At 29.3% G+C, this 22,748-nt stretch overlaps 4 protein-coding genes across 4 annotated transcripts; 2 read left to right on the top strand and 2 right to left on the bottom strand.

The window, feature by feature from the left end:
• Positions 1–250: 250 nt before the first annotated feature.
• On the bottom strand, positions 251–4,136 carry LOC119674248 (odorant receptor 33b-like). Its single transcript, XM_038085375.1, has 4 exons — positions 4,069–4,136; positions 2,970–3,061; positions 717–1,443; positions 251–659 (listed from the first exon to the last, which is right to left on the bottom strand). Exons 1-4 carry the CDS (start codon positions 4,134–4,136, stop codon positions 251–253), a joined length of 1,296 nt encoding a protein of 431 aa, XP_037941303.1.
• A 6,252-nt stretch (positions 4,137–10,388) lies between these two features.
• Positions 10,389–11,606, bottom strand: LOC119674245 (odorant receptor 33b-like). Its single transcript, XM_038085373.1, has 2 exons — positions 10,852–11,606; positions 10,389–10,794 (listed from the first exon to the last, which is right to left on the bottom strand). The coding sequence occupies exons 1-2, from the start codon at positions 11,604–11,606 to the stop codon at positions 10,389–10,391; spliced, it is 1,161 nt and encodes a 386-aa protein (XP_037941301.1).
• Positions 11,607–17,921: 6,315 nt separating this feature from the next.
• LOC119674244 (N-acetyllactosaminide beta-1,3-N-acetylglucosaminyltransferase 2-like) lies at positions 17,922–19,054 on the top strand. Its single transcript, XM_038085372.1, has 2 exons — positions 17,922–18,129; positions 18,207–19,054. The coding sequence occupies exons 1-2, from the start codon at positions 17,922–17,924 to the stop codon at positions 19,007–19,009; spliced, it is 1,011 nt and encodes a 336-aa protein (XP_037941300.1). The 3' UTR covers positions 19,010–19,054.
• An 858-nt stretch (positions 19,055–19,912) lies between these two features.
• LOC119683001 (beta-1,3-galactosyltransferase 5-like) lies at positions 19,913–21,293 on the top strand. Its single transcript, XM_038096594.1, has 2 exons — positions 19,913–20,161; positions 20,464–21,293. The coding sequence occupies exons 1-2, from the start codon at positions 19,933–19,935 to the stop codon at positions 21,267–21,269; spliced, it is 1,035 nt and encodes a 344-aa protein (XP_037952522.1). The 5' UTR covers positions 19,913–19,932; the 3' UTR covers positions 21,270–21,293.
• The last annotated feature ends 1,455 nt before the right edge of the window (positions 21,294–22,748 follow it).

The following is a 22,748-nucleotide window of genomic DNA, read 5'->3' as shown; positions in this document are numbered from 1 at the left end:
AACACATATAATATATCTTGTTCATATATATAAAATAATGTATATAGACAATATATATGTTTATATGGCACATATCTTACTAAATTTTTGTTCAGTACTGCGAATAGATAATATACCATTTTTAAGTTGTTAATATACAATATACGAATTATATATAATATATCTCTTTCATACAATATAACGTATACCATATAGATAATGTTTATAGTTATATAAATGTATTTACTAGATATAGGTTAATATATTTTAGTTAATTTTGCCTCAGTACTGCGAACAGAGAATAGGCCATTTTGCAAGTCGTAAAAAATGCGTTTAAATGTATGGCAATAATCCCTCCAGCCAACGGGGTGACTTGTTTTTGCGCCAAAACAGTAAAGATGATCATGTGTCGACGATAATTCCGTTGACTTTCAAGCCAGTTACTTTTAAAAACAGCATAAGGTAAATTAGCGAATTCCTCCTGTAGGATACTGCCATAGTAGCAACAAGGAAAAATCTCTATAGTCATGGAAACAAAATAGACTGAATAGTATATATAAGAAAAAATGTTATCTGCAAAAAATAGTAAGTACACCAAAACAATGCATATATTCAGACCACTTGAAATGAACTGCGCCAATTGTGCCAAAGACAATGTGTCTTGTAGCAAATAGAAAATTCTGTAATAAACACTACTTAATACAATATATTTCAAAAAAAAATTTTAATTAACTTACTTCAACAATAATTTATGATCTTCTATGCATTGCAATAATTGTTTATTAACATCATCTTGTTTTAATATTGGATTGTGTCCCAGTTTGGACAAACGCATACCCAACATATGCACGTGGCCAGCAAATATGCAAAGACTCATCGGTGCATAAATATCATTAGCCAAGTTCTGTATGATCTGTATGGTTATACCAACGAACTGGTATAATAGTGCAGCCCAATAGGTAAATGTATTACTACTCCAATCGAATGGTAACCAAGCAGGATACATAAGTCTCGGTTCAGAAGCTAGCAATGTCGCAGCAATTGCTGTTATATTACTGAATATGTAAGCTGTGAAGAAGGCATTCACCACTAATAAAGCACTTGCTTTAGGGACTTCGCTAAAGTATTTACGTTCTTCTGCAGCCACTACACGTCGATCAAGTTCATGCAAAATACTTTGTACAGCTCTGATTTTTTTTAATTTGTAACGGAATAATAAATGCTTCAGGCTGCAGACAATGCAAGTGACATTAATGGCTAAATTCTTGAATACATCACCCAATGTGGGTTCCATAAATAAACCAATAGTTAAGTGCAGTGGATAGAAGATGGTAACAAATATATTTAGGCAGAGATCATATAAACCGCAAATATACTTGTTTTGATCCGTTGCAATGCCTACTAATTTCCAGCACATCCAAAAACGATCGTAGAGTACCACACTATCGACTGCTTCTAACATAACTTTTTATTTAATTTTTATTTCTAATTAAATCCAAAAATTATTATTAAAGGAAATTTTTCACTTCTTATATGTCCAGTTTTCTTTGTTTGATGTTAACTCTTATGAGTCTTCCTTGTCACTAAATGGTTCCAAAGCAAATTTTCCTATTTTATAGTATCCTTTTGATGTTTTGGTTTGTGCATTGTTGATTTCTTAGTGCAATTAAATAATAATTAAAGTATTTAAGAAATAGCTTTTGTTATATAAATGGAAAATTTCTTCCGGTATTTGCAAAGGAAGAAAGGTACTCCTTCACATTAGTGACCAATTATAAAGAATTCGAAGTATTCCATTTAAAATAAATGTAGTACTTTTATGGAATAATATATCGACTACATAAAAACCACTACTTTTCTGTTTTATTGTATATAACAGTAATGAAATTGTTGATTTTTCTATTGGAAAATCAGTAATTTTTCCATTTCCGTCATTGAAAAGATGTTAACTGTTTACTAACTACTAACTAAAAAACAACAAAGTATATGTATTTATATACATATATATATATAAAACCGATGGTATAATGAATGAGTATTTATACTCATATAATTTTAATATTAAAATGAACAATGATATACTACGATCTTTAACTCCTACTATGTTGCTTCAAACTGACCCAGACAATTTAAGCCTATTAACAAACCTAACAATATCTCTTGATTCAAAATTTCAGAACTTATTTGGTGCAATATGAGCTGTATGTTCCCTTTTGAACTAATTTTTTGGGCACTACCACACAAGATAAATGGAAGCTGAACTATGCATTTTATAGCACTTGCTGATGTCGCTGTTCTCCCTTTCCTGAGATGTGGTAGTTAACAGGAGCATATCGAGTTGGAAAACCAGTGAATAATCTCAGTTCAGATTTATTAAACGGAGAAACTCTTCACTACATGAACGAGTAAAAAACACATCAATCAAGTTAAATATATTTTATTTATAATATACAAATAAATTTTATTTGTATTATAATATTTATATAAAATTATTTAATTATAATTTTATATTGATAAGATCCCTATTTCCGTTTTTTAATTGTACTTTTCATTTTTTTTTCCAAATTTTTATTATAATCTATGCTTTCTGAAATTCTTAAAATTTGTTTTTTGTATAAACGAAATGATATCGGAAAAATATCGGGAACTGATTGAAAAAAGAGAAAAGGTACTTCAAAATACGAAATACAAAATATCAATAAAGACAAAATATCAGTGATGGAAGTCTGTATGTCTATTAACCATATATTATAAGGGCTTATTTCTAATATCACATATTTAAAACACAATAAGCCAATCCAAGATAAATAAATATTAATTTGCATATAAACTACCATATGTTCATGAATGCAAAGCAACATAATAAATTAGAAATATATATGAAACTTTATCCAATTATTGTCCTTAAAGTCTACATATATTTTTTGTTCAAATTAAACTTTCATTTTTGTTTAAAGATTACAATTTCACTAATAATAATAAACAGTTTATATATTGATATTTTATGTTTAGATGAGTAATAATGTTGCGAACTATATTAGCCTCCAAAAAATGTAGCTCATCATAAACTGGAGTTTTGTCGCTTTGTCACCTTATCAAATAGACTATAAAATATTAATTCAGGAATTATTTTAATAATTGTATTGCAAAACATGTGATATATCACAAAATTTTTATAAATGTTTACTATTATATTAGGTGAGAAATAATTTTATAAAAAATTAACAACCGTTTAACCTCACATGGGCAACTACCATGCTAAAACACTAGCTGAAAGATATCAAAAAAATGAATGTACAGATTTCAAATCTTATAATGAATATACGTAATAGATTGATCCTATTGTATAATAAAAACATCATTAATTTTAATCAACTTATCCAAAACAATTTTTCTTATTCAGATTGTATCAAAAGTAAATAAATAATATATAACTCATTTATTCGATGAATGGTAATATCAGTAAAATTGAACTCTGTTGTTTATGATACCAACCAATTGACTGCTTGATTATTGTATGCAAGAATAATAGACTTCATGAGACCGTAACATCTTATGATCACTGATATTTTTATTGTGTCCCCTGTAAGCATTATTGGCTTCTTTATTAAGGAAGAAATATAATAATTGGATTCATTGTAGCCCGTATCTATTAGTTTACTCTTTCTAACAACCAATTTTAGAGTTTGGATTAGAATCAGGCTTAGTTCATCGTCATCTCTATTTCCATAGCAGTGTTCGGATTTATCTGATTCAATGAGAACTAATTCCTGCAAGAGGAAGTTGTACATGTAATATTCTATTGCGATTGAATCATTATACTCTTCAATTGGAAGCAAATATTTGTATAAAATGCACCTTTTAGAGAAACAGCTATTAAAACAATTTCTGTTTTTGTGCCAAACAGATGAATATCTGTACAGGAACCCGCTGCATGTATTAGTCCTTTTGTTTGCATAATAAATACATCGACACGTATCGCAAGTGATATAATATTAAAGGGATTAAATATTAGCAAGAGCTTATAGTCTTCAATATAAGCCTTCTAAAAGTTGAAAACTTTTGAGCTTGATAAACGTCCGCAGTTACTTGTCAGGTATAAATATCGTCACTCTAAATATGTGTATAAACTGCAATTCAACTCCCAATAACGTCATCTTTTAGTCGGTTTTTTCAAGCTTACACACCTACTTAGACTTTATTGATGTCAGATTACGCCAAATTTAATCTATTCACTTAACCCAATTTTTTTTTTTTCTAATTTCAACTCATCGTCGTATTCTTTCTAATATCTACAAATTGCTCCCTGACATAGCCACTTTTTTTTAATTATTAATATTGATTAATAAATAATAATTAAAAAGTTGAACAGAATAAAAATCGATAAACAGAAAGAAATCTGTTTTGTTGTTATTAGTTTTTGAAGCCAGAGCGAAAAGTTTTCGCCGTAAAACTTCCACTTTGAAGAGAGCAAGAAAACACTTACAAATAATGTGAATATATATCAAATGTTACTCTACATACAGAAGACTCTACATACAGAAGCGCATGTTGCAATGTCTTATCAGGTAATATCCCACTAACTCCACTCAGTTGGATAGTATAATAATTTATAATATATATATTTATATATATGGATATAGTTTATATATAATATTACTTACTTACTTACTGCTGTCCTTCTGTCGTAAGTGGAGCATATGGTCCCTTATATTAAATATATACGTAGATAAATTATTACGAGCTGATCTAGCTTCTTAGTATTAAATTTTTAATTCTCATATTGTTCATAGTATTAAAACAAAAACTTTGTTTTATTTATTATATATTATTTATTATTCTTTATTACAAATAAAACTTTGAAGAAAAAACAAAAAGCTTACTTTTTAAAGATATTAAAAAAATGGTCAATAGCTTTTGAACCCTAATTGACCACCTCTGCAATGATTGCATTTGTTAATTAAAAAAAATATTTGCTACACAGTTGCCCACCCAATGCAAACATTTTACATATTTTCTATATAAAATAATTACTGCAAATTGTTTGTATTCAAAACGAAACGCGTTAATATTTAATAAATAAAATTCAAAATATATAAACCTAAATAAAAAACAATTCTTGAAAAATATTTATTTTGATATATTAATTATTTAAATTTTAAAACAAAAATTGCTTTTAATTGCTCCGAAATTTTTTTCAGTGTGTTCACATTTAGTCATACCACCGAATTCCTCAAACCACTTCAGAAAAAATTAACACTGCATAATTGGGTAATTTTACTAGCAAAAATTGATATGGAATTTCGATTATAGGTTAACCGTTTCAACATCTCATTCATACTATACTATACACCGAATTTTATCTATGGAATTTCCTTTCAAAAAACCAAAATCAGAACGTGGTTGATATTTTACTGCTTTGAATACTTTTAATAAAATTTCAGGTACTTAAAAAGTTAAATGCAATATTATATTGCAAATATTTTGAATTATTTTCACCGGGGGTAAAAACCAGTACACACCTTTTCGGATTTTCTTCAGTTGAAACCCAAAATTTATCATATCGTAATGGTCATTAAGTGGTTGATAGTATTTAAATTTAGCTATAAAGTGGGAGTGGTTTTTCCTCACTTCTGTATTTTGAAACTTAAAATTGCAGGTCGTATAAGTAGTAGACCAAAGTCCATAAATTTTTGTAAGTTCTTCTTTGTTGTTGGTAGTTTGGTAATGTTATCTATGAGATCCATTAAGATAAGCTGATATTTTAACTAACTAAATTAAAAACACTACGCACAATGGTTTTTGTACCATGATTCAGTAAATATAACCAGGTTTTACTAGATCTCTAAACAGAATCTATAATACATTGTGAACAGAAAGTGATTTTTAGTTTGATATAAAATTTAGTTCAGATTGATATGTGTAACACACCCCCATATTTGTCAGTGCTAAGAATAACTATATGCGTAGGCATACCTAACTTTACTTATTTCACTTAAGTTTATTATTTAGTTTATAATAGTTGATAATTAAATTGTAGATATAATGATAAAATAAAAGTGTTAACATAAGCGTTTTGTTTCGGAAACATTGTAGAACTATTATAGATATATATACGGGCAGTCTATTAGCAGAGTAGGCATACAATGTTGGAATTATAATAAGTGATATATGCACTAAATGCAGGAAATGAGGAATTAAGGAGACTTTCGAATACTTGCTAAATTGATATCTATTATTTTTATGAACATGGTTTAAATGATTAATCGCTTTACAATTTTGGAATTTGGAAGACATGTGTGTGTTTGGAGTGGAACACCAAGCATTCGTTAAATTAGTAAATTGTTTTTTAATTTTCTATATAGGAACTTATTCATTTCCCTATAATCTTTTTAAAGATCTAGCTTTATTAGATATCGCTAAGTATATTTATTATATGTATGTCTATTTTTATTATGAACAGGCCTTAAATGATTGATAACTCTACAATTTGATATATTAGGAATAGAACATGTATTAGGAATAGAAGACCAAGCATTCGTTACATTAGTAAAAAGTTGTTCATATGGGAACTGGTTCATCTTCCTACAATCTACTTAAAGGTCTAGCTGTATAGGATATCGCCAAGGACAAATAGACTGACATATGAACATTCATAAAACTTTGTTAGAATGTCTTCATAAAACAAGTTCGACTCCCAGCCTCATAACTTTATATAAAAGAAACGTAGATTCATCACTTCAACACGGAAACCTGACAATAATCATTACAATAAATTAAAAAAGCGAAGATAGTTCGGGGACTGGCAGGTTAGACTGCAGTTATTAAGGATGGTCTATAGTTTATTGATCTTAGCTACGGATATATATACAACAATACGGTTAAAATTTCGTTGTATTTTTTATGAATACCGACAATTATAGTTTAGTAAGTTAAAGTGGAGGAAGAAATTAATCCTCCTTAATTAGCTAAGAAAGCCATTTTGAAACCACAACACAGATATAGTATAACTATAAACTATATATAGATATAATTTAGAAATAGAGGAAATTGGTCGACTTTATTATAGTCGACCCTTACAAAATATCTGCCTAGATTAAGTTTGTACATAATTGTATTAATTTTATTAGAAGCTAGTATTACAAGTACAGAAAATAGTCGCAGTAGGGTTTGAATTTATCATAATGGCTTCCAGACCGACGTGAATACTAAGTCTCCGCTTAGAAGATATTGCCATTATAATAATAGAAGGATGAAATAAACTGAACTTCCCAAGCTCGGTTTTTTATATAATTTTCCAAATAAATTGGATCTTTTGATTGTTTTTATTGACATAATATATTATTGTTGTAAATCTAAGATATAATAAAACATTAATACAATTAGTAACATTATAGTAACAAGATTCTTGTAAGTAGATTTAACATTTCGATATAAGTATTTCTACTGGTTTCACCTTCAGTTGAAAAGTGAGATCGGGAGGTTCAGTGTGTTTTAATCAGCTATGTTGACCAATTGTAGAACTTCTATACTTGCTCGTATGCTGGATTAGTTTATGAGCTTCAGCAAACGCTCTTAAAATGCCTTTGATGGGTTTGACTGTCACGTCACCAAGATGCTTTTACTATTTATAAAGTGTACTGTAAGATCTGTCCTATTTGAATGCATTTTAAACCTAAAATACATTTTCTAAGAAGTTTAATAATGCCACCAATATAGTTTGTTTGTCTTATCAGAACAGCATGTCTGAATGAATGTAAAAGGGAACTACTAGAATTATACAGGTTTTATCAAACAGTTTCTCGATCAAGGAAGAGTAAATTATTCATAAAAAACAGTTCATACTACAAAAAACAGAAGATAAAGAAAAAAACAAATTTTAAGAACAGCATGGGTTAAAAAAAATAAAGTTCCAAAAAGAGACCACGCACATCTTTTCAGCCCAAATAAGTGCAATCAGCTGCATTTAGTAAATTGAGTGTGACAAAATGCATTGCATCTCCGTAATTACCGGCGATCATGGGAACTCGTACAACAGATTTCGATGACTATAATTTGACACTTTATGAGCGTGCATAATGAGCATTGAAGATGAGGTAGGATGATGTGGTACAGGCGATAATATGCACGCGTTACACACTGTAGTTGTTGGTCAGGTAATAATATGGATGTATGCCTTAGGCTAGTTTAAGTAGAAAAGGGTAAGTAGTGAAGGAATAAATCGATACTGATGTGGGTTTGGCACTTGTTGTTTTTGTTATTAGTGATTTTGTTTTTAATTTTTGAGTTTTATTTTTCTTCTCTTTTGTGTGTTATTTATAGGCCTAATAAGTAAGTAATTTCTTGGTAAATTGTAATTGCTTTGGCATTTGACACAAGGATCCGTTTACCGTCCGGACAGGCAGAGGACGCATATCAATTGGCTCATCTTTCATAAAATTGATCAATTAATAGCGGCGTGTGGTGTAAGCCGGTAAATAACTAAAAATGGATGTGGGTATATTTTATTTATTGATGTTATTGATCAATCTGATTGGTACTATTATTTGTAGAAATCATGAAATCCGTTTGGCGGCAAAATATCAAAACCAAAAATAAAAAAACTCGGTATTATTCTTCCCTTTTCATTCAATGTATTTATTTTTATGAGTTTCTGTGTTCTTTTGTATTTTGTATCATTTACTCCTTGATTCATTGAGGAATATTGGGCGTTTCACATTATTTCATGATTGTTATAATAATAATTATTTGAAAAGATAAAATGTTTTATCTGGCGCTACTTCCGATCATACAGTTTACGTTTTTCAGTTATTTGTCATGAAAGATTTATTTTCATGTCTAATCTGACTAAAATAGTGTTGACAGGATGATCTATGTTAATACGTCAACGTGATTACTGACTTGGAGTGAATTATTCCATGCGATTGTCTGTGATGTATGTCGATGAAGGCAGCTTGAAATAATGTATAATATTCATACGAACATTTGGAACATTTCAGATTTGACGAAATTTCTTGTTCAGGTTTGTTACTACTTGAAGTGTTAGATTGGTAGGGAAAGTTTTAAAAGGTATGTAGATGCAATTGTCATCAGACGAAATGAATACCAGTTAAAAATTAGTTGCAGTTGAATTTAGCCAGTATGTTTAATTTTTAAAATAAAACAAATTAACGATATATTATAACAATCACAAAAAACATCTTAATATAAGTTTGAATCGAATATATATTAAAAGGCATTTCTTGAATTGTGAGTTAATTCTCCGAAAATCTCTAATGTTCTTACAGTCTGAACTTCATAAATGATATAAGAATAAAACATATATTATATAGGATTTTATTTGACTTTTGCACTGTATGTACTTTGAATAGATTACTGATAATTGATTGTTGATAAAGACATTAGTTTAAGGTCTTGGTTTTTTTTTACAACAGTAGCTATAAGATTTGAAAAATTCTATCTAGAACTGTGTGCGAAGAAGATTTGTGTCACTAAGTCACGCGATGTCAATTGAAATTCTAAGCAAGATATCACTATAGATATTGTGGGTATTGGCAACCCAAAATATTGTTAGATGCCAGTTGATATATGAACTTGAAAGGTTGACAATTTAGACTACCACTTTTTTAAAATGTTTCATCATTTGAATGCAATTTATATTGTTTACGATAAATTAAGCAAAACAATATAATTAACTCGTGTACATGACATAGGTGCATCCATTTCTGGTCCAAAAGTATTATCATTTGTAAATACGAGATATTGATTTAATAAGTTTCGCGGATGTGGTTGGATGAAAAGTGAAGTTGGTGTAGATCGTTCAAAATCAGTAATAGTACCAGAAAATATTGATGTGACATAGTTTCCAATAAACATGCATCATCATTTATCAGGCCAAATAAATTTGTTCTCATTGCTTTACATATAATTCAACAGAATTATATGTATTATATGTGTTATATGATTTTTTCAGATCGGAGACAAATAATGGATTTAAAATTTTCTCAAAGTATTTTAAAACAAATCTTCGTCCATTTTTTTTCAATAAAATTGGTCTTGTCAAAGCCTTGTTAGAAGACTGTTGCAAAACGGTCAATTTTGGTTGGTACGCCACTACTTTTTTGTTAAATATATTCTTAAAAAACCAACTCCCAATAATAAGTAGGCTTTCACACATCGGCTTACAGAAGTGACTATTTGAGTCTTAATTTGGTATGATTTGTTTTCATTCTCGCACATCAAAGACAACGACTTTTGTCGGCGGAAGAAGTCTTTGATGGGTTCAAAAACAAATGTTTGATATCTTCTACAGTAAAAACATTAATTGAAAAGTAGTTAAATTAATTTATTGAGTATTTGATTCAGTTGTGATTTGAGAATTAATTTCAGTACAGTGTCCAATAACCATTTTAGGACCTTAACACAGCAAACAAAGAGTAAGCCATCTTGCAGGTATAGAAGAAAGCATTTAAATGTATACCAATAACACCGCCAGCTATAGGGGTTATCTCCTTTTTAGCCAATTCAGTAAAAATGATCATATTCTTTCGAAACTTGTTATTTTGCTTCAACCAATTACTTTTAAACACTGCATAAGGTAAATCCAAGAACTCTTGCTGCATTATACTGCCATAGTAACAACATGGAAAGATTTCAATAGCCATAGCTATGAAATAGACACTATAATATATGGAAGCAAATATATTGTCAGCGTAGAAAAGAAGGTACACCAAAACGATACATATATTAAGGCCACTCGATATGAATTGTGATAATTGGGCTATAGAGAGTGTATCCTGCAGAGCTTCGAAAATTCTAAAATTAATAAAAGATTAATTTTTTGGATAATATATGCACACGACAATGACTTACTCCAATAACTTCTTATGATCTTCCACACAATTGATGAGTTCTGAATTTATCTGTATAGTGGATTTTCTAGTATCATATCCCAATTTGGATAAACGCATACCCAACATACGTACATGTCCAGCAATTATGCAAAGACTCATCGGTGCATAAATATCATTAGCCAAGTTTTGTATAATCTGTATGGTTATTCCGAAAAATTGATATAGTAAGGCGACCCAATAGTTTAGCGTTGTGGCACGCCAATCGAATGGAAACCAAGCAGGATACATAAGACGACGTTCTGAAGATAAAAGTGCTGCAGAAGCGGCAGCCAAATTTGACATTATATATGCACCGAAAAAGGCGTTCACAACAAATTGTGCACCAGCCTTAGGTACTCTACTGAAGTATTCACGTTCATCCATATCCATAGCACGTTTGTCCAATTGACTGAGAGTCGCCTGTATAGCACGAATTTTTTTTAATTTATAACGAAACATATAATGTTTAATTGTGCACACAATGCAAGTGACATTGATAGCAAGGACTTTAAAGACGTCTGCTACTGTTGGTTCCATAAAGAGACCAATAGTCAAATGTAATGGATAATATATTGTTATAAATATGTTCACACAGATGTCATATAAGCCACATAGGAATTCATTGTAGTCAGTGCCAATACCAACAATTTTCCAACACATCCAGAAGCGTTCGTAGAGCACCACACTGTCTACAGGTGGAGGAACTCTATTTCCGTTTGAGTTTCTTCGATTCATTATTTTCTCAAGTAATTAATTTAATAATTACTAACAATTAATTAAGCATAAATTGTAGTGAATTTAATTAGTCTATTTTTGTTAAGTTTTTTTTGAATACCAATATGTGCTCCTACGCGTAATTCTTCAAAATGATTATTTTAGCCTGTATGGATAACTTAGGTTGAAACCTTTCCAATAGAAAAAAATTATAGCAACAAAGCAATAGTTAATTAATTTTTAAACTTTATGAAATATAAAATAAAAGTTCTTTTATGAACTATTGCATGTCATAGTTAAAAATTTCCAAACAAAAGTTGAAACAATTTTTTTTTTAATATTCCCGTCAGTAAAGTGTTATAAGTTTTTCTAATTAATAATTAATTGAGAGGGTATCAAAAATATATTTGATTTAAAAAAAAATACATAATTAATAAAACAGTGAATATATTAGATAACTTTGTTTTTATTTTTCTTTTTTTTTACAATTTTTCTAATGAATTCCTAATAGCAGCTATTCTAGCTTTAATCGCCTTACTAACCTCGTTCATCTTATGAAAATTTAACCATTCATTTTTGATGTTGATAAAAGACTCAACTTAGAATAAACACTACTGATATAACACTTTTGATCGAACTGTATTAATGGTCCAAGATAAGAATGGTCAGAATAAAATGATCAACTAAACTAGTGATATCAGACATTGAGAATGGCTTTACATTTAATGACTATAATACTATCTCATATTAACAGGCTTCTTAAAAACAATGTGGATTTGTAATTCAAAATGATACATATCCTGGGATAATTATCTAGCTTTACCAAAAACGAATTATCCAACATACAACAAAAGTTTCGTATCTAAACAGTTTCGTATCTATTATAAAAGAGTAAAAAAGAAGAGAGTGGTCATTAGATTACATCTAAGATGTCAAAGAGTGGGCACCGCGATTAATATACAAAATTTGGACAATCAGTTCGTACTCATCTGAATCAATATTAAAATATTACTATATTGTCCAACTGGTTCAACTGTGACCCATTGAAAACATTAGTGTTTTTTCATCCTTTCCGTCTATTTTAATGGACACACTCTGGTGTGCCAGTAAAAATACTCATTAAACAAGACAGTCTATATTCTATTAGTCTATTAGTTATTCTAATGACTACATGTGAAAAAGCTATAAAAACCAATCCAGAGAGGATTAATGATGGGCTAGTTGTTACATCTTAAGTATACTAAAATTCTTCAAACAAAATCTTTAAGATTTTGAGGTCAGCCTGCTGGTTTATAGCTATATCCATATGAGTATAGGGAATCTTACCACATTTACCTTCAAATTACTACTCAATATGTTAAAATTTTATCTGCAGTCGTATAATAAATTGGAACTTTAAATGGGGTTTATGGTAACTTGAATAATTGTGAGTATGTAGCGCACATTTTCAACCTATGCTGTTAAAAAATTCGGCCTGAAAACTTAATGAGATGTGCGTCAGAATAATATGTTTAGTGCTCATATAGGTATGTATACTTAACTAATATTAAGAGTATAATATGTTATTAAAGAGTGTGAAGTGTGGGTAAAATTTTGTTAACTTATTATTAATACACAATATGAACAAATGACTATTTCCTAGTGTTATTCTCATCAATGTAGTCATCATCATTATCACAATAAAGATCAACGTGTAAGATAATAAGATAAGATTTTGCATTTGTTTTTTTGAGTAAGTATCGCATTGACTAACTTCATTTGGTTGAAGTATCTGATTAGTAAGTATTTCTGCACTTTGATCAGTTACTATATAAGTTAGTGCAAGTAAAGCTCACTTATATATGAATAAAAATAAATATTTATATAAATAATTGAATTGGAACTGTGATTAATTTAAATTTAAAGTTAAAATTTATTTATTTTCTTTGAATAATCAATTTATTGTGATATCTCAGGAAGTTCATTCTTGAAATACATTAATGTGCTTGCAAAAGGTTGAATTGGATTTTCCCGTTCATTGAAGTAAAAATAGTTAATAATCAAATCAAAATTAAAAAAAAAATAATTAAATTAACTTGTTAATATTACCTTGTTAAGAAAATATTCCCTAAAATCAGTAAAGCTCTTGTTTTTGCTTACGACATAATGTGGTTATATTTATTTATATTTATATTTATTTATATTTATATTTAGATTTTTATTGAAATTGAATTTAATATCAGTAAGTGTATTGTGGTCATAAAATATCCAGTTATATATAAGATGTTATATATCTTTAACTCTTGATTACTGGAATGCGGCCTCAGCTAGATGTCTGTCACAGTCTGACGGCTGAGATCTTCTCAATTGAGAGAGTGAATGTTGATGCTTTATACCTATCGCGAAATATAAAAAAATCATGTATCTGTATCGTGATACTAAATTTATATCTGTGTCTTCAGAATTCAATGAAAATGCATTACAAATACAACGGAAATATTTTATTTATATATGAAATCTTCTCAACTTGTTTCTAGCTTTAGTGGGTTCCAGTCTCACACTGTGACTGTTGATACTTTCCACCTATCGCAATATATAAAAAAAAACAAACATGTGTCTGTATCGTGATACTAAACTTAAGTCCATGTCATCAAAATTTAATGAAAATATGTTACACAATGGAAATATTTGGTTTATGGAGTTAGTTCTATTGTAACTTCAAATTATAATAATATTGAAAAGGTTCATGAACACGTTTCCTGTTGAAATTTTTTGAGAAATAATTTTATATTGTTCTCTGTTTTGTTTTATTCTAATTGCTGTTTTTTTTTTTTGGTGCTGTTTTCTTTTTTTGGTGCTGTTAGCTGACATTTTTATTGATTTCATTTTCATTTAGCTTATATTTATTTTAGCACAGTATTTAGAAAAAATGTTTCTGTTCGAGATGAAAACAGTTTGAGTTCTTAATATATGAAGTTTTGTAGGTCTTGGTATAACACTAAAGAGTATGAGAGTGTTCAAGAATGTTCAAGACCTTTTTTGTGCATGGGTGAATATTTCGCAAATTCACATTCATGGTTCATTCGCTTGTTGAAGGATTCAAAGATAAAGTACTTTTATACCTGTTCATATACAACATATCACATCATTTGCTTCAAAGCAGTATAAAAATCTTAATTAATTTATTACAGCTTTTCTATCAAATATTGTGAAGAACGCAAAATAAATAAATTAAATTAATATTCTGAAATTCAGTATTTAATTTATAACGTGATGACGTTATATATGAAATTTTTGTCAAATTGATTATCCATCAAATAGCCAAAACAATTTAATAGAACTCCTATATTATACTAGAAAGCGTTCCAGATTATTTTGCAAAAACACTCCAAAGCTGGAGAATAATCAACCATCATTTACCATATTTTGGATGGTTGATTGTCGCTCTTTATTGGTGTTTTGGACAGCAATTATAAGACTAAAGCTAACATCTACCGTGATTTTGGAAATTTTGGATAGAGTTTTGAAGCCGTGAGCTGGCAGTATGATTATAAATTAAAAACTTATTCGAAAAAATTATTTATTATACCTTTTAAACGAAATTTTATAAAGGATACAGAATAAATAAATCAAATCAATATTCTGTACCATAGTGGTTATTACTCAATAATGTGAAATATAAATTACTTGCCAAGTTGTTTATTCCATTAAGAAGTCATTTCAATTTGAAAAAATGCCAAAAATATAATAGAATAAGTTCAGGATATTTTATAAAAATAATCCAAAGTAGACAATAATCTACCATCATATGTAATTGTTTGGACGGTCGATGATCGCTAGGTATTTATGATTTGGACCTTGGTATCAAGGTTAAAGCGAAAAAATTTTGATTACTTTTTGAACTCTATGCCAGCATGACGACATATTTGACCAACTAAAATTCATTTGAAAGTGTATGAAATATTTCCTATTAAACCATGAAGTCGTCATTTACTTTAAAATTAGTAAGAAATTATATTGAAATTTCGTTGATATTTAGAATTTTTACTTTGGGGAAATTGATTAGAAAAAACTGATAGAATATTAAAATATCTTTATAGAAATTATATAGTTTGAATATTTCCAGTTAATACCAAAATTTTATTTATAGACAATAAAATTCTTGTTAATTTATTTTTGATCAATAAAAATCTAACAATGTTGCAACATTGATACTGATAAGAGCACAATTACCTCATTAAATCGCCTGATAGAATAATTAAAAATATTTTATGACTTCTTTTTTGTTCAAGAACTCTGATAGGTTTCCACATAAACCAATGTTGGAGAGATTAACGAGTTTCATAATTGTTTCACGGCACGACGCCATATGCTGATTGCGGCCATAATTCGGAATGCGGGAATGCCGGAATGCGGGAACGTTGGAATTTAAGGCATTTAAGGCATTAAATTCCGATGCTATGAATAATAAAAAATTGTTTTATATTTAATTTTCATTTAAACGTTTTGTTATGTTAAATGTGTTAATTAGTTTAAATATTTAAGTACAAGTCTATATAATCGTATATTTGCCCACATACCTCAGTCGCTTTGCATGGTGTTCCATTCACCTTTACTGGCTGCCGGGTGAACTTTTTCTGTAAATTTTATCAACGACATCTTCGGCATTTTTGATTTCTTTTTTATGATATGTCAACAATTCAAGTGAATTTAAGTTTTCGGTTATCAGTTTTATTTACGATAAACCGTAAGTGTCCATAATTTAATATGAAGTATTTCAAGAATTTCACTTAACCGGAATTAAGGTAGAGACATGTTTAATTTTTCAATTTTTATATTGTATTTGTACTAGATGAGGTGGTCTCTATATTTAAATCTGTTACAGTTTGTGCTAATATTTGAGATAGGCGTAGGTAGTATACTTGTATAAAGTAAAAGTGATTTTTTTGGTTTCTTAAAATTTTAAAGACCATGTAAAGACCACTGTATATAAAATGCTTCTTATCAAGTTTCTTATAATTTCCTAACTAAAATTAACAGCTCATTCTTAATAAAGTTAATATTGGATTTGAGGGTGATTAAATATAAACAAATTATTTTATTTAACAGTTTAGTAATTAATTAATCTTATCTTACAAATTTAACACAGTTTATTCCATTTTCCATAACATAAGATTCCGTAATCGATCGCATAATTGTTAACTTTATACTCTGAACTATTTCAATGTTAGTAGCAATCATATTACCCCATAACAGGATTTCATAATATCAGATTTATTTAATGGATTTATGAAAATGATTACTATATTCTCTTGGCTTCTATATAATTTTGTTGAGTAACACGTCTATTAAGGTATATATTGTAACGGTTTAGTTAGATTTTTGTAACAAAAGTATTCGATATCGATATTATTACTAAATTGGTTCTTTTTCTTCTTGCATCGAAGTAGCGCCTAGGCGCCGTTTATACCGAGCATAAATATCTAATTTTTAAAACCAACTGACCGCATAAAGAATTTTTTTTTTTTTTTTGAAGATGATGGTTGGGGTTTTTTATTAATTAGTTGGTTGATTGATTTTAGTTGAACCGTATTTTCATTTTCTGTAAAAGTATCGCATAGCCCCATTAACATGACCACACACCGCATAGATTTATGTTTAGGAATATTAACTAAGTTATTAGGTGGTTGGTTTCACAATTTTAATACAGTTTTCTTTAGTATAAAAATAGCGGCCATAGAAATCAAGGTTTTAAAACTAATCTCCTAGATAAGTTAGATTATTTCTCGAAGATTTATGTTTAAGATGTCCACCAGAGTTTTTAGTTCGTAGAGCCTTGTACTGGAATAATGTTTCAATCTTACAATATTTAGGCATTTGAACAGAAAGAGTTTAGTTGTTTCTTTTTAAGTGGTTATTCTGAACAATTTCAATTTTATTGGAGTTTGACTTTTTTGGATTTCATAAGATCAAATTCACTCAATTATGCTATCCAACAGAGAAATATTATGTTCTCCTTGGTAAATAAATTTTATCTGACGATGACTTCAAGTATGGACAACTGAATGTATAATGAGAGAAATCGGACAACCGAAAATTTTAGGTCTCCGTTGTCTCATTTATTGTCTTCTCGGTAATTTCTGTTCATAGAAGATGCGGGCCCATGGAGTGCATTTTTATTACATCAGGTCAGAGAATTAAGTTTTAGTCAATTTGGAGCTGACAGGTCATATGGCGTCCTATTTGTAGAAGAATTATCTATATATTAAGTAGTTGATTAATTTGTGGTCTTAAATCAAGTAAGCATTTGAATATTTATTAAAACAAAATTTAAAAATTGTTGGGTTATTTGTTAATATGGCTTTTCCACATCTTTTCAAAAAATTTTTATTTTTGGTATTTATTGGTTGCATAGGTTTCTTTAGCATTTCACACTTTCATTTGGATGATAATAACAATTCTAAATTGGAAAGTGATTATGACGTAAGTTCGTTACTAAATTTGACAAATTTTAAGTATTTATTAAAAACGGAACAATGCCGCAAATACAAAAAGCCATTGCTCGGTAAGTACTCTATTAATTGCATAAATCGCAGAGATACCCAACTATATATACGTTCATAATCTAGAATACATTTGTAGGAATTTTTGTGGTGATTTCTCCTGTGCAACACCATGAAATTCGTATGGCACATCGTTATGCTTTGCCTCAATGCCGACTTGGAGAATTGGGTTTTCAGCGCATATTTTTAATTGGCGATATACCACCAACACAAGAATTGATAAATCAGCCAATGTTAGTTCATGAACAAAGTCGTTTCGGTGATTTATTGCAGGGAAACTTCTTGGATGTAAACCGCAATTCGAGTTACAAACACATAATGGGCTTACGTTGGGCAAGTCATGAATGCAGAATGGCTAAATTTATAATAAAAGTTAATGATAATGTCATTTACGATATTTACTTTGTACAAAACTATTTAAATGCATTATTAGAAAATGAATTTAGTCTCGTCACATCAAATCAATTTCTGTCCGGTTTAGTAATAGTTGCCAACAAACCGTTACGAGATCCGAAGGTGGAATGGTATGCTAAACCAGAAGAATTTACCGCAGACATCTATCCATATTATCTTTCGGGTGGTTTCTATGTAACTAATCCCTTGACAGCAGCCCGTTTAGCACATGAAGCTGCAAAGACCTCATATTTTTGGATAGATAACGTTTGGGTTACTGGAATTATACGACATAGACTAGAAATATTAGTACAAGGACTATTTGCATGGGCTTATAATTCGGATGTTTTTCTTGACTGTTGTGACACCAAATTAGTTAAACATGGATATAATTGCTACTCAAAATTGGGTATGTTCAATAAAAATAAATTTCATACTCTAGTCAATTTTCAAAGTGCCTTGGAAATGTGTTATAATTACGACATTTAACAATAAAATTTAGATAGATAAATATAGATATAGATAACTATATATTGTGAGAAAAGAAAATATTATTAAAAATTGCCATTAAATAAATTCAAAAATGGGCACGATGCAAAGAAATTTTTTTGAATATGTATTTTGTTACTCATGGAACTATTAAGAACTATTATTGCACTATTGCAATACTATAAGATAGAATACAATAGTACGTCAATGGACGCAATCCTTTAGATTTGAAATCTAAGCAAGCTGTCAAATCTAGGCTCTGTCAGATAATGTTGTCCATGTAATCATTCAACGCTATCAGTTGGTATACTTGAGTTTCAGTATACAACGCCATCATCTTCATGTCTACCGTACAGCAACTTCTACAGTTGACTATAAATATAGTCCTTTTTGTGATAGCTTTTCTATAGGCACGGAGCACTCACATTTCATTACACAAATGGAGATATCAATAATTTGTTATAAAAAAATCAAGCTTTCTATTTTGGAGAGAATTCTATATTATTAACAAATTTTTGGAAATCAGAGACTGTCAACCATTGATGTGATATTTAGTGACAAGGTTCTTACTTTATACACATCCCATATACTATGTGATGTTGTCGGTATGTAACTTTAAAAGCTGTCATGTTTCTTATCTGTACTTTGGCCATTTACTACTTTAAATAGATATTGACATAGGCTTTTGACCATGTAGCCCTCTGTCAGATTTTCATTACCCGAATTAAGGTGCACTAGAGGAAGAAGAGAGTGTTACGCTTGATAGCATTCAACTTTGTTTTTGTATTAAAATATGTTGAAATTATAAATTAGTTTGTTATAATTTAATAGAATAAATATTTTAAAAAAATATTTTTAATTAATTAAATCAAATAAGCATTTAGATTTTTGTAAAATTTGTGTTTGTTCAATTAAATTCTAAAATGGCTTTTCCCCATATATTTCGAAGAGTTTTACATCAAAAATTTCTATTTTTGACAATTTTTTTCTTTACTTGTCTTCTTAGTATTGTACGTTTCAGACCACCTGATATTGATCACTATGATATAGTAATCGATTATAATATAAATCAATTACTGAATATTACCAGTTTTAAGTATTTACTTAAAACGGAACAATGTCAGAATTACGAATACGAAAAGCCTTTGCTCGGTGAGTATAATGCATTTTTCGATTGGTGAATCTGGAGATAACTTTTTTAATCGGGACTCAATTTTATTGCAATTTTCATTTTTAGTTGGTAAATCTGTATACCACTAAAAAGTAAGGGTAGAAAGATTACTCTAAAAGGAAGAGCTGTTTAAAATGACTTGAAAAAGTGAGATTTGGTTAATAATAGATTAATAACAGATTGACAGCAAATCTTGATTAAATCCAGATCTACCAACTGACGACACCATTAGTGAGCACTTAAATATATATTAGATGATAACATATCTTTTCCATTTTAAAAGGAATTCTTATCGTGACTTCACTTGTAAAGCATAACAAATTACGTATGGCACATCGTAATGCTTTACCACAATGTAAATTAGCTGAATTGGGTTTTCAACGCATATTTTTGCTTGGCGATATTCCCCCCAATGAAATTCCGGTGAGCACATCAGTACTACAACATGAACAAAATCGTTTTGGTGACTTGTTACAGGGAAACTTTTATGATACATACCATAATTTGACATATAAGCACGTTATGGGTTTGCGGTGGGCGAGCAATGAATGTAGAAGAGCAAAATTTATTATAAAACTTGATGAGGACATCATTTACGATGTTTACTATCTACAAAGCTACTTAAAGGCGTTATTGGAACATGAATTGAAACTGAGCACATCAAATCGTCTACTATCGGGTGTTATTATTGTTGCAAGTCAACCAATACGTTATCTTGGTTCGAAATGGCTTGCTCCACCGGAGGAATTTTCATCTAGCATTTATCCATACTATATATCAGGGTATTGTTATGTAACCAATGCGTTAACTGCAAAACGTTTAGTTGGAGAAGCAGCAGAGACGCCATTCTTTTGGATAGATGACGCTTGGGTGATTGGTATAATAAAAAAATATCGACTTGAAATACCGCTGCAATCAAGATTTGTATCCACTCATTATTCAATAGCTTTGAATAATTGCTGTGAGAAGTATTTAACTAAGTATGGATATAATTGTGAGTATAAAATCGGTATTGCTAACATATACGATACGGAAACAGTTGTCCAATTTCAAAAATCTTTGGAATTGTGTTATTATAATAATGTGTAAGAACTTTAAGATGAACGTGAAGTTAAAAGAGTCATATATTTATTAACATATTTTTTAAACAAAAATGTGCAATATTAATAGTTAAATATCTTACTATGTAAACAAATGATATTAAAGGATCAAAATGGTTCTATGTACTGAGTTTTATACGGCAATATATGCATATTTCTAAGATCACTATTATAATCTAACGCAGATCTTAGATAAGTCATTAAATAAACACAAAGCTTATGAGGAATACACAAATTAAACAGTGATAAATAGAAATAGAAAAAAAAAAATTAATCGAAATAAATATAATAATCTATTTTAATCTATATATAATCTAAATAAAGGTACATTTTTTTCTCACACGTGATTCATTTTATGACGAAAAGAAACTAGAAGGCTTCAAAAAGTAATGAAGAAACATCAACAAAAATTTGATTTAATTTATTGAAGTTTGGCTAACCATACAACGCTGTTTCGAGTATTGTCAAGTACTTATCATCAGTGTTCTTTGGAAAAATTCGAATTTTTATTTAATTAATTATATGAGGACTATAAACTAATTAAATAAAAATTTGAATTATTCCTATGAACACTGATGATGATTACTTGACAATACTCGATAAAGCATGGTAAAGACAGCCAAATTTTTATTAATTTAAATCAAATTTTTGTTGTTGCGTCTTTATTACTGTTCAAACCCTTCTATAATTTAAATAAGATATATTCAAAGAATTTTGGTAAATGTTTTACAATCGGTTGCCAGTTTAATTCGGTTGAATCTTAAAAGTAATATATGTTCCTTGAATAATATTACAGATATAACAATAAATAAGATAATTATTTTTTAATCAATCATATGGTATATTTAAAAATTCTGCAAAGTGAAACATTTAACTAAATTAAACGAATTTTCAGAAGAAAAAACCATAGATCATCATGCTCCCCACCTAAATCCACACAAGACTATATCAAGAATATATCTGATTTAAGGTAAATGTTCACATATGTCAAGTCACGAATTTTTGCCACATTTTTCTAAATCTTTCCATTTCTTAACAAGGATAACAAGCATAAAATCAATTCCACCGTAAATAAATATTTCTACTTCTTTATTTTAAGTCCATGCATTGATCCAAGAAATTTATGTTGCGTCATGTTAAATAAAAGCCAACAAGGCACATCAGTGCCAGAGCAGAGTACACAGGAGCAGCAGTCGGCACAATGGCTAATTCATATGATAGCTTCCGGTAATCCAAACACGCGGCGCTTTAAGTATCCTTGTATCCTCACACATTTTGTGGTTTTTCAATGAAAATACCAGCGTCGATATTTGTATCGACATTTTCGGTCTCTGCATGCGAGTGGGTAAGGGATATATTAACAGGACTTACTTTAGTCATTGGTTGTGGTTCCAAATCCTGTGTGTAATTTCTGCTGTGTTGTACCGTTTTTGTGTGTCGTGCCTACATTTGTGGTCAACACAAATAT

The sequence above is a fragment of the Teleopsis dalmanni genome, chromosome 2 (assembly GCF_002237135.1).
Source record: "Teleopsis dalmanni isolate 2A chromosome 2, ASM223713v2, whole genome shotgun sequence".
Lineage (NCBI taxonomy): Eukaryota > Metazoa > Arthropoda > Insecta > Diptera > Diopsidae > Teleopsis > Teleopsis dalmanni.
The sequence above is the reverse complement of the archived record's forward strand: the minus strand, read 5'-3'. Positions and strand labels throughout refer to the sequence as shown.

Coding starts and splice junctions, on each gene's coding strand:
- LOC119674248 (XM_038085375.1), bottom strand. CDS start 4,136: ATGACGTTATTGGGAGTTGAATTGCAGTTTATACACATATTTAGAGTG. Junction 1,444..2,969: donor AAACATAAAATATCAATATA/TAAACTGTTTAT, acceptor TTAAATAAAAAG/TTATGTTAGAAGCAGTCGAT. Junction 660..716: donor GATCATAAATTATTGTTGAA/GTAAGTTAATTA, acceptor TGTTTATTACAG/AATTTTCTATTTGCTACAAG.
- LOC119674245 (XM_038085373.1), bottom strand. CDS start 11,606: ATGAATCGAAGAAACTCAAACGGAAATAGAGTTCCTCCACCTGTAGAC. Junction 10,795..10,851: donor GATCATAAGAAGTTATTGGA/GTAAGTCATTGT, acceptor TATTAATTTTAG/AATTTTCGAAGCTCTGCAGG.
- LOC119674244 (XM_038085372.1), top strand. CDS start 17,922: ATGGCTTTTCCACATCTTTTCAAAAAATTTTTATTTTTGGTATTTATT. Junction 18,130..18,206: donor ATACAAAAAGCCATTGCTCG/GTAAGTACTCTA, acceptor ATACATTTGTAG/GAATTTTTGTGGTGATTTCT.
- LOC119683001 (XM_038096594.1), top strand. CDS start 19,933: ATGGCTTTTCCCCATATATTTCGAAGAGTTTTACATCAAAAATTTCTA. Junction 20,162..20,463: donor ATACGAAAAGCCTTTGCTCG/GTGAGTATAATG, acceptor CCATTTTAAAAG/GAATTCTTATCGTGACTTCA.